Genomic DNA, 12,812 nt, shown 5'->3' on the forward strand with positions numbered 1-12,812 from the left:
TCCAAGGAGGCTGCTGTTCTCTCCCATCCCCATGGGCATTTTTGTTGGGGAGATCTGGATCCCCTGGAGTGTGCTTGGAGCTGCTCTGGGCCAGACTGGCCTCCCCTAGCCACTCCCACCTCCCCACCTCGCCCTTTGCTTCTTCTAGGAGTGGGGAACCACTCAAACTTCCCGACAGACCCTTGCACCCCCTCCCAGGCCAGGTGAATCTGTTGGCTGGTCCCAGAGTTTCCGACTCTGCTAATTACCTTGTCACTGATCTTGTCACCTGATCGCACTTGGAGTGCTGTCTCTAGTCTCCAGTAGTGTCCCCCGGCTCCTCCCTCTTCCTGTGGCCTCTGGTCAGTGTGCCAAAGGAAACGCTTCCAACTGATGAAAGCTGAGGGCCCGATCTGCGTCATGACTAGAGAGCTGGCCATCCGCTGCCTTTCCAATCTCTGTTTGGGGGACTCTGTCCCTTCTCACCTCTCTTTCCTTTAAATAAAGGGTGGGCACAGTAGCAGCCCCATCCCCCAGCTTGTGTCATGGAAAGTGGGAAGCTTCTGTGAGCACTTTTCCAACGTAGTTGGGTGCTGGGGAATATGGGGTTTTACCAAGACACCATTGTGGTATTCCTGGGAGCAACCTCACACCCCATGGCCCAAAGAGAAGGGAACCAGAAGCGGAACTGATGAGGGGAGGGGTAGCCAGTAGGACTTGGGAGCAGTCAGAGTCCTCAGACCTGGAGCACTCTGGGAGATGTTCTGGCCACATCGCACCAAACAGGAAGCTGCCACGCTCTGAACCAGGCTGGAAAAGTGGCGAGGGGATGCAGGCCTTGTGGAAGCCTGGGCAATGAAGAGATGAGTCTCAAACACTGACCATAAAGCATGGTGCACAGTTGGCACTCCAAAATGCTTATTCTGTCCATCCTTTGAGAGAATGAGAAATAAACTAGATAAATCAAACTGCAAAATAAACAAGAAGTTAAGAAAGTAAATGGAATCTTGGCGATCTTTGGAGAAAATTGAATGGAGACAAAAATTTACTTTTTCCTTGGTGGTACATGGAACCTACAAAAAAACTGACCATGTATTAGGGCATAAAAACCTCAAAATCAAATGCAGAAAGGCAGAAATAATAAATATATCTTTCAGATCAAGATGCAATAAAGATTACATACAATAAAGGACTCGAGAAAATAGACCAAAAATTAATTGAAAACTCAATAGCCTAATCCTAAAGAATGAGTGGATGAAACAACAAATTATAGACACAATCAATAATTTCATCCAAGAGAAGGACGAGACAATATAACAAAATTTGTGGAATGCAGCCAAAGCACTTAGAGAAAATTTTATATCTCTAGATGCTTATTTAAATACAATGGAGAAAGAGAAAATAGGTGAATTGGACTTGCAACTAAAAAAGCTAGAAAAAGAACAAATTAAAAATCCCCAATTAAATAACATGTTTGAAATTCTGAAAATAAAAGGAGAGACTAATAAAATCAAAAGTGAGAAACCTATTGAACTAATAAACAAAACTAAGAATAGATAAACTTCTAGTTAATTTGATTAGAAAGAAGAAAATCAAATTGCTTAATATTAAAACTGAAAAGGGAGAACTTTCTACTAATGAAAAGTAAATTAAAGCAATATTTAACTATTTTACCCAACTGTATGAGTGAAGTGGATGAATACTTACAAAAATATAGATTGCCCAGATTAATAAAGGAGGAAATAAATTAAATAGTCCCATTTTGGAAAAATAAATTGAAAAAATCAACTCAAAAAAAAAAAATCCAGGGCCAGATAGATTTACAAGTGAATTCTACCAAGTGTTTAAAGAACAATTCATTCTAATACTATGCAAACTTTATGGAAAAATAGGGAAAGAAGAAATCCTTCCAAATTTTTTTTTATGGCTCAAATATGGTGCTGATACTTAAACCAGGTAGGGTCAAAACAGAGAAAGAAAACTATAGACCAATTTCTCTAATGAATATTGATGCAAAATCTTAAATAAAATATTAGCAAAGAGATTACAGAAAGTTGTCACCAGGATACTACACCATGATCAAGTAAGATTTATACCAGGAATGCAGAGCTCATTCAATATAAATAATTATTAGCATAATTAACTATATCAATAACCAAATTAACACAAATCATGACTTTCTCAATAGATACAGAAAAAGCATTTGACAAAATCCAACACTCATTCCTATTAAAAACGCTAAAAAACTAAATGGAGTTTTCCTTAAAATGATCAGTAGCATCTATTTAAAGCTACCGTCAAGCATCATTTGTAATGGGGATAAGCTAGAGTTACTCCCCAAAAGATCAGAAGTGAAACAAAGTTGCCCACTATCCCACTATTATTATTCAGTATTGTTCTAGAAATGTTAGCTTTGGCAATAAGAAAAAAAAATTAAATAAATCAAAGGAAGTAATGAGGAAACAAAACTCACTCTTCACAGATGATATGATGGTATGTTTAGAGAATTCTAGAGAATCAACTGAAAAACTACTAGAAACAATTCACAACTTTAGCAAAATTATAGGATACAAAATAAATCCACATAAGTCATCAGTTTTCTAGATGTTACCAACAAAATCCAGCGGCAAGAGATATAAAAAGAAGTTTCATTTAAAATAACTGTAGATAATATAAGAAATTTGGGAGTTTACCTGCCAAGACAAAATCAAGAACTGTATGAACACGATTACAAAACACTTTTAACATAAGATTAAATCTAAACAATTGGAAGAACATCAAGTACTCAAGGGTGGGGCCGAGCTAATATAATAAAAATGACAATTCTGCCCAAATTAATTTATTTATTCAGTACCATGCCAATCAAACTGACAAGAAATTATTTTATAGATCTAGAAAAAAAAGTTCATCTGTAAGAACAAAAGGTCAAGTATTTCAAGGGAATTTATGAGGGAAAAAAATAAGTAAAGGTGGTCTTACTGTTTCCCAGATCCAAAACTCTATTATAAAGGAGTTGTCAAAACCATACTGGCGAAGAAATAGAGCGGTCCATCAGTGGAATAGATTAGGGTCACAAGACGCAATAGTCAATGGCTACAGTAATCTAGTGTTTGATAAACCCAGAGACTCTAACTTTTGGGATAAGAACTTGCTATTTAACAAAAATTGCTGGAAAATTGGAAAATAGTATGGAAGACTAACACCTAACATCCTGGTCCAAGATAAGGTCGAAATGGGTTCATGATCTAGACAAAGAATGAGATTATAAACAAACTAGAAGAACATAGGATGGTTTACCTCTCAGATCTGTAGGGAAGGAAGGAATTTGTGACCAAAGAAGAACTAGAGTCACTATTGATCTCAAAATAGATCATTTGGATTATATTAAGTTTAAAAGGTTTTGTGCAAACAAAACCAATGCAGACAAGAAGGACTAAGTCAGCCCCCGAGAGCCAGAAAAGACCTCAGAGCATGTCCGGTCCAGTTCCCTCATTTTTACATGGGGACCTGAAACCCAGTAAGCACATATTAAGCTCCTACTGTGTGCTGTGTATGTGTTTAGTGCTAGGAACACAAAAAGAGGCAAAAGCTGCCCCTGCCCTCAAGGAGCTTATAGTCCAATGGGCAAGACAAGAAGACAAGAACTGTGTCCAGAGCAAACTCTAGACAGGACAAAAAGGAAATAATTAATAGAGTGATATAGTCAGTCAATCAGCATGCAATTATTAAGTACCCAGTGTATGCCAGGCTGAGTTCTGGAAAGGCACAGAAAAAGGATGATCTGCCCCTTCCCCACAGGCAGCTCTGCCGCTGGTGTCCGTGAACGTTTATGGTAGCGCCCTGGGAGGCAGGGGCTGGGGGGTGGGCCTGGGGGGCTCAGGAATGGCTCCTTGTGGAGGAGAGGCTCATTCTGAGAAGGGAAGCCCTGAGATAGGGTGTGGACCGAGCGTCCTCCAGGCTGCGGGCGCCGAGGCTGAGAGTTCGGGAAGGACAGCAGAAAGGCAGCGGACGTCAGTCAGGAGCCAGGATGGCACGTTGGGCAGCTCACCCCAGTGGCTCCACAGAATGGGTCAGATGGGGTGGGGGCTGGTTGGGGGCCTGAGGGGGTGGGGAGAAAGAGTAGAAGACCCTCAAGGAAGGGCTGGAAGAGGGCCGAGGGGAAGGGAGAGGCTGGCTCTGAAACAGAACCTGAGGATGCTGGGTAGAGACTGAGCTTGACTCCAGAGAGCGCATGGAGGGAGGGGGGAAGGCCCCCGACCCAGCCTTGAGAGTCCCCTGCAGTTAGGGAGTGTCTACCTTTTGGTGGAAGAGCCAGCAGAGAAAGTTCAGTGTCTGGTATGAAAGGATGGATAAAGAGGCATCCGGGTGTCCCAGAGCCTGGAGTCCGGGGCCTTGGACCAGGAGGACCAGAGGCTCGGCTCAGCGGGCAGAAGCTCCAGCTCCAGCTCCTGCCAGCGGCCGGGCTCCGGCCTTTCTGGAGCCATTCTTCTCTTGGGGGGTTCGGCCGTTGCTTCTCTGAGCAGCCACTTCTCACTTCCCTGACATTGTGCTTCAGACCCAGGGAACAGAGCGAGGGCCCTGGGCTCCCAGAAGCTGCCGCCATCTCTGGGCCTCGGCTTCTGCCCAGTTGTCTGTGATCCTGAGCTCAGCTCCAGAGCTGGCTGGACGGCACTCCCGCCATCTCCCCGGCTCTACCACCATCTCCCACCAGCTCCTCGGCTCTCCTGGGCTCCCACTCACCCCTCTCTTCTTCCTCCTCCCTCCTCCCTCCTGTCCCTCCCTCCTCCCCTCCCCTTCCCCCTCTTCCCCTCTGTCCTCCCTCCCTGACCTGCAGGCCGGAGGTGTTCCCGCCACTTAGGACAGCTGATCTGCGGGCACGTTGATTCGCCAGTGTGGGTTGAGTTCGAGGCGGTAAGCACACGGCGACCGCTGTGCCAGAAACGTCATCAGCACCCCGGCTTTCTGCTCCCCCGTTCTTGTGTAAATCCATCAGGGCTGGTTTCCAGCCCCGCATCAATTCCCTTTAATTGCTTCCCCACGGCTTTAAATAGGAGATGCTCTGAGGTTGCTGGCGCCTGTTCCCACCAATCGCTCTCCCCAGCATGACCCTGGATGTGGGGGACACAGGAGGGGCCCAGGGGCCAGTTGTCAGCGCCGCGCAGTCAGGGCCACTGCGTCCTGAGTGGACATTGAGGGCGGGTTGTCTTCCCATCTCAACGGGCACGTTCCAGGCCCAGCTCAGCATCTACTCTGCAGTGTGGGCCCAGAGAGACTCGCCTCCCCCTCTCCCCCAAGCCCTTCAGTGACTTGCCAAGGGTCTCGGGCAGCTGGATCAGAGGAAGGAGCCCTAGATCCACCCATCGTGGCCAACAACAAGTTTCATCACCCTAGCTTATATGAGCCAGTGGAAGAGCAATCAGCGTTTATTAAGTTCCTACTGTATGTTTCAGGTGCTCTAGGGATATAGCACATGGCAAGTCTCTGCCCTTGAGGAGTCAGCCCCCCGTCTTATACTGAACACCAAATAAAGTCGGGGCCCCGGTGAGCAAAGCGAAACCGAAGGAGAGGACCGGAGGCCGCCCACGCATTAGGCCCCAGCTCACCCCTTCCATGGGGCTTCTCCAAGCCTCCTGCCCGTCTGTGTGCCCTGCCCTTCTGCCCGCTAAAGAGCATTGTAAAGAGCTCCGATGGCCCTGTCTGAAAATTGCCTGGGTAAAATTGGATTTGGGCCGCCCACCATATCCCCCAACCACTGGACAAAGAGCCTTCTCTTTCGGCCCTTTTTGGCTTTGGGAGGGTGTCCAGCTCGGTGGCCGGCGCCACTGCGGTGCTCTGACCCCATGGGCCGGCTCAGAGGCCGCGGCCTGAAGGAGGGCCCCCTCCCCTGAGTCCATTAAGAAAGCCTGCAGTCATGCTGAGGGTTTGTGACTGTGGGTGCCAGCCCCCCAGGGCATGGAATCATCCCGTGGGCACCTTCTCTATGAGCCTGTGGTCCCCAGAGAGCACTGGAAGCCTCCCCTCCCATGTGGCTGTGGTCTGGGGCCTGCACCCTGGCCACAATGGCTTCCCATGAAAAAGTCTGGGCATCTGCTCACCGCTGGCCCTGCCATGGAAGCCTCGCTCCCTAGCCGGGCGTCCTTCCCCACAGGGGCAGGGGGCTTCAGTGCTCGGGCCACCCCGGCGTCCATCTACCCCAGGCCGGGCCCTCCGTCCATATGCACAGACTCCTCGTGGGACTCCCACCGGTCTGGGGGGGCTCCGGGTCTCCCTTCCCCTGCTCGGTCGTTCCTTCCCGCCGCCAAGAGCAGCACAGACAAGACCGGCGGGCAGGGGGAGCGGGCGGGCCCGAGCGAGCGGGTGGCCGTCCCTGACCGATGGGGACGCGGCTCTCCATTGTTCCGGCTTTGGGTGGTGGCTGTTTTTCCCCGGGACGGCGATTCCTGAAACCTCCCGCGTGCAGGAAGCGGGGAGCCCCTTCCTCACCCCCGCAACCATCACAGGAGTCCCCCTAAGTGACAATTTGGTTCCCAATGAGCCTTTCGGAGAGGAGCCGGTAAACAGTGCGTGTTTGCCTAAGGAAACCCTGCTAGCAATCAGGCAGGCTCACGACGGCCGCGCTAATGAACCCGCTCCATAATGGGCTTTCTCCAGTTAAATTGATTCATGAATTTTGAAGAGAACATTATCTAATGAATTTTCTTTGAATAGAAAGCAATTAAAAGGACAAATCAGTCTGATTAACCCCCCAGTCACCCTCCTGCCACAAACGGTGTACACTTGGAAATTATATCATAAAAACGAGAGCGCGCTTCCTATCGGCCGCCCTCTCCTAATCCATGTAAATGGATGAACAACAAAGTTAATTTCTTTGATGACCCTGCTCTCGTATCACCTGGATTATGCTGATGTTTAATTTGCTTAATGTTATAATAAAGACCAAACAGATTTTTTTCCAGCCAAGTGATTAGCGTTCTCGGCAGTTAAGAAGTGATTTTTATTATTTAACGCACATACGGGGAGGGGCTTCTTCGGAACGCGGCCTCTGGAGCCCGGTACCAGGTGGCGCGGCCGGAGTGGCCACGAATGCGCCCGCCCTCCCGGACACCGGGGTCCAGAGCTCTGGGCGGAGCGTCCTCGCCGACCCCTCGAGAAGGAGGCCAGAGCGGCGGCCGAGTCTCCGGTGTCCACCGAGGGGAGATCTAAGGCCTTGTGGTGGGGAAGGGGGGTTGGAGTCCCTGCTGCAGCCAGATGAAGAGCAAATGCGGTTTAATGGGGTCACACAATTATAATGGGAATAAAGCGCTTCTATGTTGGTGGGCCCGTTCGTTACAGACGCCCATGGCCGGGTCACTCGGGGGCACTTCTGCCCTGCCGCGGCCGCTGGCCCCTCTCTATCCCTGCTGAACTTTGGGCCGGCGACCCGGACGGCTCAGGAGTAGGGGCAGGAAGCCGGTTCCTTCTCTGCCGACTCGCCGCACTGTGCCCTAATCCATGCCCGCTCCTTCACGGGGGAGTGCCCGGGAGCCGACAGGAGCGGGCGAGAGCGGGAAGAGGAAGCCGGGCGGCCGAGGCCGGTGATGGCGGAGCTCACTCTCGCCTTTCTCTCTCAGACTCCTTCAGAAGGCAGGTGCTGTGGAAGCTGATGACGGCCGTGAAGTTCGGGGACACCGTTTCTTACCAGCAGCTCGCCGCCCTCGTGGGCAAGGGCGGAGCCGCCAGAGCCGTGGGGGGAGCCATGAGGGACAACCCGGTAAGGAGGCCGGGGGTCAGCCATGGGGGGTCACCCACGGGAGGTCAGCCATGGGGGTTGCCTGTGGGAGATCAACCATGGGGGGTTAGCTATGGGGAATCAGCTGTGGGGAGTCAGCTGGGGCTTCCTCCTCAGCAGCCATCCCTAGAGCACTTTCCTGCCCTGGGGGTCTGCTCCTCTGAACATCCCCTGTCAGGAGCTGGAGGGGGTTGTCTCTTATCCCTTCCCCCAATCAAGTGATCCACATGTCTTTATTAGGCGCCAGCTGTGTGCCTGGTGCTGCAGATACCAGAAGCGAGGCGTTCCGGCCTCTCTTCCCACTCAGCAGATCCGTCCTCCCCCCAGCCCCGGGAGGCTCCCAGGCCATAGAGGAGGAGCCTGAGCCAGTTAGGTGACTTATCTGAGGCAGGATTCGAACTCAGGGCTTCCTGACCCCAGGCCGGTGCTTCCTCTGGCTCTCCCCACAGCCCTTCTGGGCAGAGCGTGTGTTTCCATGGGGCAGCAGCAGGGACACAGACCCCGAGGCAGGGCCTGGGCAGGTGCCCGTGGCCCCTCGGTGGGGGGGGGAGGGTATCACGTGTACAAATGACCTCTGTGTGCGTTGGTGAATGCTGGGGAGGGGTGACCCTTCTCGGGGCCCCTCCCCCAGGGCAGAGAGCTGGGGCTGGGCCCTCGGGCAGGTGGATGCCAGAGTTCGGTCGGGCGGGACATTTCTCAAGTGAGAATCCCCCCTTTTTTCGGATTCTTTGCTTTTGACTTCAGCCAGGGAGGAAGGCCTACAAGGGATGTGCTCAGTGGGCCCCCAAAACTGGGGCACAGCCTGGCCTGGCACTGGGCCCCCCAGGAGGGGGGGGGAATGGGAGCCACTGGTCCTGTGCCCTGAGGGGCCGAGTCCTGTGGGGCTGGCGCCAGGCTGCTGTGCCTCGGGTCTAGGACCGCAGGGGCCGCCCCCACTTGTGAAACACAGTTTTTCTGCATCTTTTTAAAACCGTCTCTTTTCTGTCGGTCGCTGGCTCTTGGCAGGAGCCCCCGGTGTCCGCCCTCGGGGCCCGGCCAGAGCGCAGCTGCCGGCCAGTCTCGTGGCCTGAGGGGGCCTTGCCTTGGTGGTTCTGCAGCCCGACGGGCCGGCTCCGGGTGCCTGACCCACAGTGGGTACTGGAGGTGCCGGGTTTAAGCCCGGGAGGACAAAGCCAGGCGAAGGCCGTCCTCGCTCCCTCCCGCCTCACGCCGTCAGGAAGAGCTAGAGGCAGGACAAAGTGAAGGAGAAGCTGGAAGGTTCCAGGGAAAGGTTTTGGGCCGGGGGCTGGTGTTTCTGTTACTAGTTTGGGGCTCTCCCTCTCTGCCGTGGCCCTTCGTGACTCGGTGGCCCGTTTTTGATAGTTGGGCGGCCGCCCCCGCGCAGCCCGGTCCTTTCGGTCTCGCCCTCGGCCAGAACCTCCTCGGGCCGGTCGGAGCCGGTCTTCTCTGCTCCTGCCCCCTGCCGGGGCGTCCTGCAGGGGTCAGTGACACGGGCGGCCCAAGCGCTGACGCCGAGCGGCCCCTCCTGCCGGGCTCGGGCGGTGGCTGATAAAGACTTAGCGCCGTTCTGGGTGTCAGGGCTGTCAGTTGTGCTGAGCCGTCTGACCGGAGGGAAAAACGCCCAGGGAGGTATTGATTCCCGCGTCTCCGTGTCACTTGTTCACCAGGATTTAGGTATTGATGAGGCTGCGAGGGAAAACAAGCTGCATCCCTTGTGGGCTGCTCCCCCGAACGAGGCGGCGGCGGCGTGGGCGAGAGCGCTGCCGGAATCCGGGGGCCGCCGCCATCGACCGCACGCCCCCCTCCCAATTTGTGAGACACATCGGGGCTGGGAAGCTTGAAGGCCTCGAGAGCGAGCTGGCTGACGCGGGCGCGCGGGCGCCGGGTGGCATAGATTTCGCCGCAGGAGGATTTCAGCGCAGTCCGTCATCTGAGGAGCTTCCAGATCATTGATAAAATCACGCGGTGATTCGGGAAGATGGGAGGGTCCCTTGTCAGCGTCCTCGGGACCCCTCGGGTTCAGAGCCTCCTTGTTCTAATGGCCGTTGGGCCGTCAATGGGATTGGCCCGTGAGAAGGCCCAGGGCCTCATGATGCAGCTGGGGGGTTGGGGACACAGCCCCCCCCACCCCATGAAGAAGCCGGCCAGGGTCTGGACGGGGAGGGAGCCCATTTTCTGTGTAATCCCAGACAGATCAGAGCAGCCGTCTCCCGTCTACACTGGCCCATGCCCGGCCACAGCAGCAAAAATGGCGGCCGACCACGCCACGGCCCTGCGCTCGGCCGCTCCTGAGTCCGTTGCCAAGGGGGGAGCCCCCTGAGCCGGGCCGGCCGGTGCTGACCCACTCGGGTTTCACCTCTCCTTGTTTCCGGCGTGGTCAGTGGGGAGCTTTATGGCGGCAGAGTGCGTGGTTGTTGAGGGAGAGAGAACGGTGACTGCCGGCTTCCTGCCGCTTCAGACGCTCTGAGAATTGTTGTCTCAGCGGCTCTCGGTGCTCCGAGCCCACGCTGATCACCATCTTGCGCCGTGTTGGAGCGAGGCTCGGGGCTGGCGGCGGGGGGTGAGCTCCCTGCGAGTATCCCCTGGTTCTCCGTTCTCAGTGGCCCTGGCCGCTGGGTGACCTCGCCCGGTCCCCGGCGCCCTCTGGACCCCTCCTCGCTGGCCGGGGGCTGCAGGGACCCTCTCAGGGCAGAGATTCAGAACTGGAAGGGAGAGCGTCGGACCCAACCTGAGGAGGCAGAGGCCCGAGCCATGGCGGCCCCCTTGCCCTCGGGGGCTTCCCGCCAAAAAGCTCGGACTCCAGAAAACAGAGCCGGGCGAGCCCCCTCTCGCAGGGGGAGGGGTCCTGGGCTTCTCCACGGCCGGGCTTCCTCCTCGTGGAGTGAGGGAAAGGCCTGGATTCTGAGAGCGGCCCCTTGTTGGGATGGAGGGGGTGGGCATGGGCGTGGGGTGGACCTTGATTGACGCCCACCTGAGGATGCCAGAGCCCGGCCTTGAACCCACTGCCCAGTCCCCTGTAGGACGTTTGTTTCCAGGGCCTCCGGACGATCACAGGAGAACCATCTTTACCGAACCATTCCCCAGCGTCCCATTGTCCAGTAGTTAGCCCGGCCCCCACGTCAAGGCCCTAGGCGTGGGAGGGCTCCCTGGCGGCCAGATTTTGGCCTCTGCCTCTTGTCCCCCCAGGGGAGCCCCAAATCCCACTGGGACGGGGGAGCCCCTCCCTGGGAAGCTTGCTCGAGCTTGTCTGCCCGGATTGTCCAGCAGCCCCCACCGGTGACTGTGGTACGACCCAGGGGCAGGGCTGGGGGTCGTGGGCCTCCACGTCTCTCCAGCCTGAGCTCATGCCATCCCCCCACAGACTCAGGCTGGGCAAGTGGGGGCAGGTGCCCAGGGACGAGCATCTCCTCCAAGCCCGCCCTCGCCCTCTGACCCCATCTCTCTCTGCCAGGTCCCCATCATCATCCCGTGCCACCGAGTGATCCTCAGCAGCGGAAAACTGGGCAACTACACGGGAGGAGCGGCCGTGAAGGAGTGGCTCCTGGCCCACGAGAAGCGCCTGAAAGGGAAATGGGCCAACTGAGGCGGCCCGGCCCCGGGGCGGGAACTCCGTCCTCCGAGGCAGCGGCCCGTCTCGGGTGGCAGCTAAACAAGTGGGCATGTGCCCCGGGCATCCCCGGCCCTGTTTGTGTTCTGCTTAAATGCCCCTTAAAGCACGCTTAAGGGAGTGGGAAGGGCCTGAGGTGCCCCTCCCCTTGAAAGAAGCACCTGGCTTGCCAAGGGGGCATCAGACGCCCTCCCCCAGTTTGTGCCGGGGGCAACTTTGGGAGAAATAAAGCTTTCTGTAAGGATTGATGGCTGTGACTGGTTTTTCCTTCACCTCCCTTTTGGCTGCAGGGGGACGACAGTCCCTTCTAGGCCCTGGACGCTGACCCCCCCATTCTGGGCCTGGGGCAGCAGGGCTACAGGTGAGGCGCCCCCACCACTGCTGCCAGCCGGTGCCCCGGGGCAGGGCAGAGGAAGGGGTCTGTGGGCAGTGTGTGAGCATGGAAATAAAGTCCCAGGTCGAGGGGGGCGTAAGCCGGGCCCCCTCCCAATGTGGCATTGGGCAAGCTTTCTGGTGACGCCCGCAAGAAGTCAGCCTTCCAAGAGGGCAAGTCCAGGCGGGCTCTCCGGTGCCCGGGAGGGACACGCAGCTGTGGGGGCACCTTAGGGGCAGCATGAGAGAGGCTGCCATCGGTCCGACGCCGGCTGCATGGTCCCTGACGCCCAGGACAAAACCGAGCCTTCTCACGCCCCCCTTTGTCCTTGGCAGGGCCCGGGCCGGACAGCTGGCTTTCGGGCACATTGTGGCCCTGAGAGGCCAGAAAACTGGAGTGGCGGGCAGTGCTGCCCACAGGGAGGGAGGTGGGCAATTCTTCTTGTTCCTTGGTAGGCGGGGAGAGAGGGCTGGGCCGCCCTCTGGACAGTGCCGCCCCCCCGGGTCTGACCTTGGGCACAGAGAAGGGAGGTGGGGGCTGCCAGATGCTCCGGGGCGGGGCCCGAGCAGGGGCTGTGGGGGCTTCCGAGCCCAGTCCCTTTGTCAGCTTCGGGCCCAGCCGTCTCCTCTGTGGCCACAAGCTTTCCAACAGAGGGCACTGTCGCTAAGAGCAATCCCCTGGATGGGCTCCTCAGTGGAGAGGACCCTCCCTCTTTAAGGAGGACTCTGGAAAGGAGCCCCATGGTCAGAAATCTGTCCCCCCTGCCTCCAGACCAGCAGCCCCGGGGTCGGGGGTGAGGAGCACTGCGGGCAGAACGTGGGGTCCCACTGACGGGCACAGGCTGAGCCGCCGTGCTCCCAGCCTGATGGGAAATGGCCTCCGGGGCACCGCCCAGGACGGTGGGCTCAGCCCCTCCCCCCTGCAGACCCAGGGCCATCTCCTCTCACACAGGGCACCCGTGGGAGGGGGCAGGGAGGGGCCGAGTGCCCAGCTGTCAGGCGGGATCCAGTCACCAGCCGCATGATCCAGGTGAACGCCGAATGAGCGAGCCAATGGCGTGGGCCCTTAGAGGACCTTAGAGACCC

At 55.8% G+C, this 12,812-nt stretch overlaps 1 protein-coding gene across 8 annotated transcripts in view; it reads left to right on the forward strand.

Moving 5' to 3' along the window:
- The window catches only part of MGMT (O-6-methylguanine-DNA methyltransferase), a 165,795-nt gene extending 154,197 nt beyond the window's left edge, over positions 1–11,598 (forward strand). For 3 of the 8 annotated variants that reach the window (XR_012487219.1, XR_012487218.1, XR_012487220.1), the window contains 3 exons: positions 7,590–7,729; positions 9,415–9,712; positions 11,199–11,598. Coding sequence is in view for 4 of the 8 variants with exons in the window: in XM_074297174.1 (XP_074153275.1) it covers positions 7,268–7,729; positions 11,199–11,330 (594 nt within the window). In the remaining 4 variants the exon portion in view is untranslated. Of the gene's footprint in view, positions 1–4,813; positions 5,716–5,818; positions 7,730–9,414; positions 9,713–11,198 lie in introns of those variants that run through there. The other 5 variants (XM_074297177.1, XM_074297175.1, XR_012487217.1 and 2 more) reach the window with 4 other exon arrangements.
- The last annotated feature ends 1,214 nt before the right edge of the window (positions 11,599–12,812 follow it).

This window comes from Sminthopsis crassicaudata, chromosome 2 (assembly GCF_048593235.1).
Source record: "Sminthopsis crassicaudata isolate SCR6 chromosome 2, ASM4859323v1, whole genome shotgun sequence".
In the NCBI taxonomy this organism is placed as follows: Eukaryota; Metazoa; Chordata; class Mammalia; order Dasyuromorphia; family Dasyuridae; genus Sminthopsis; species Sminthopsis crassicaudata.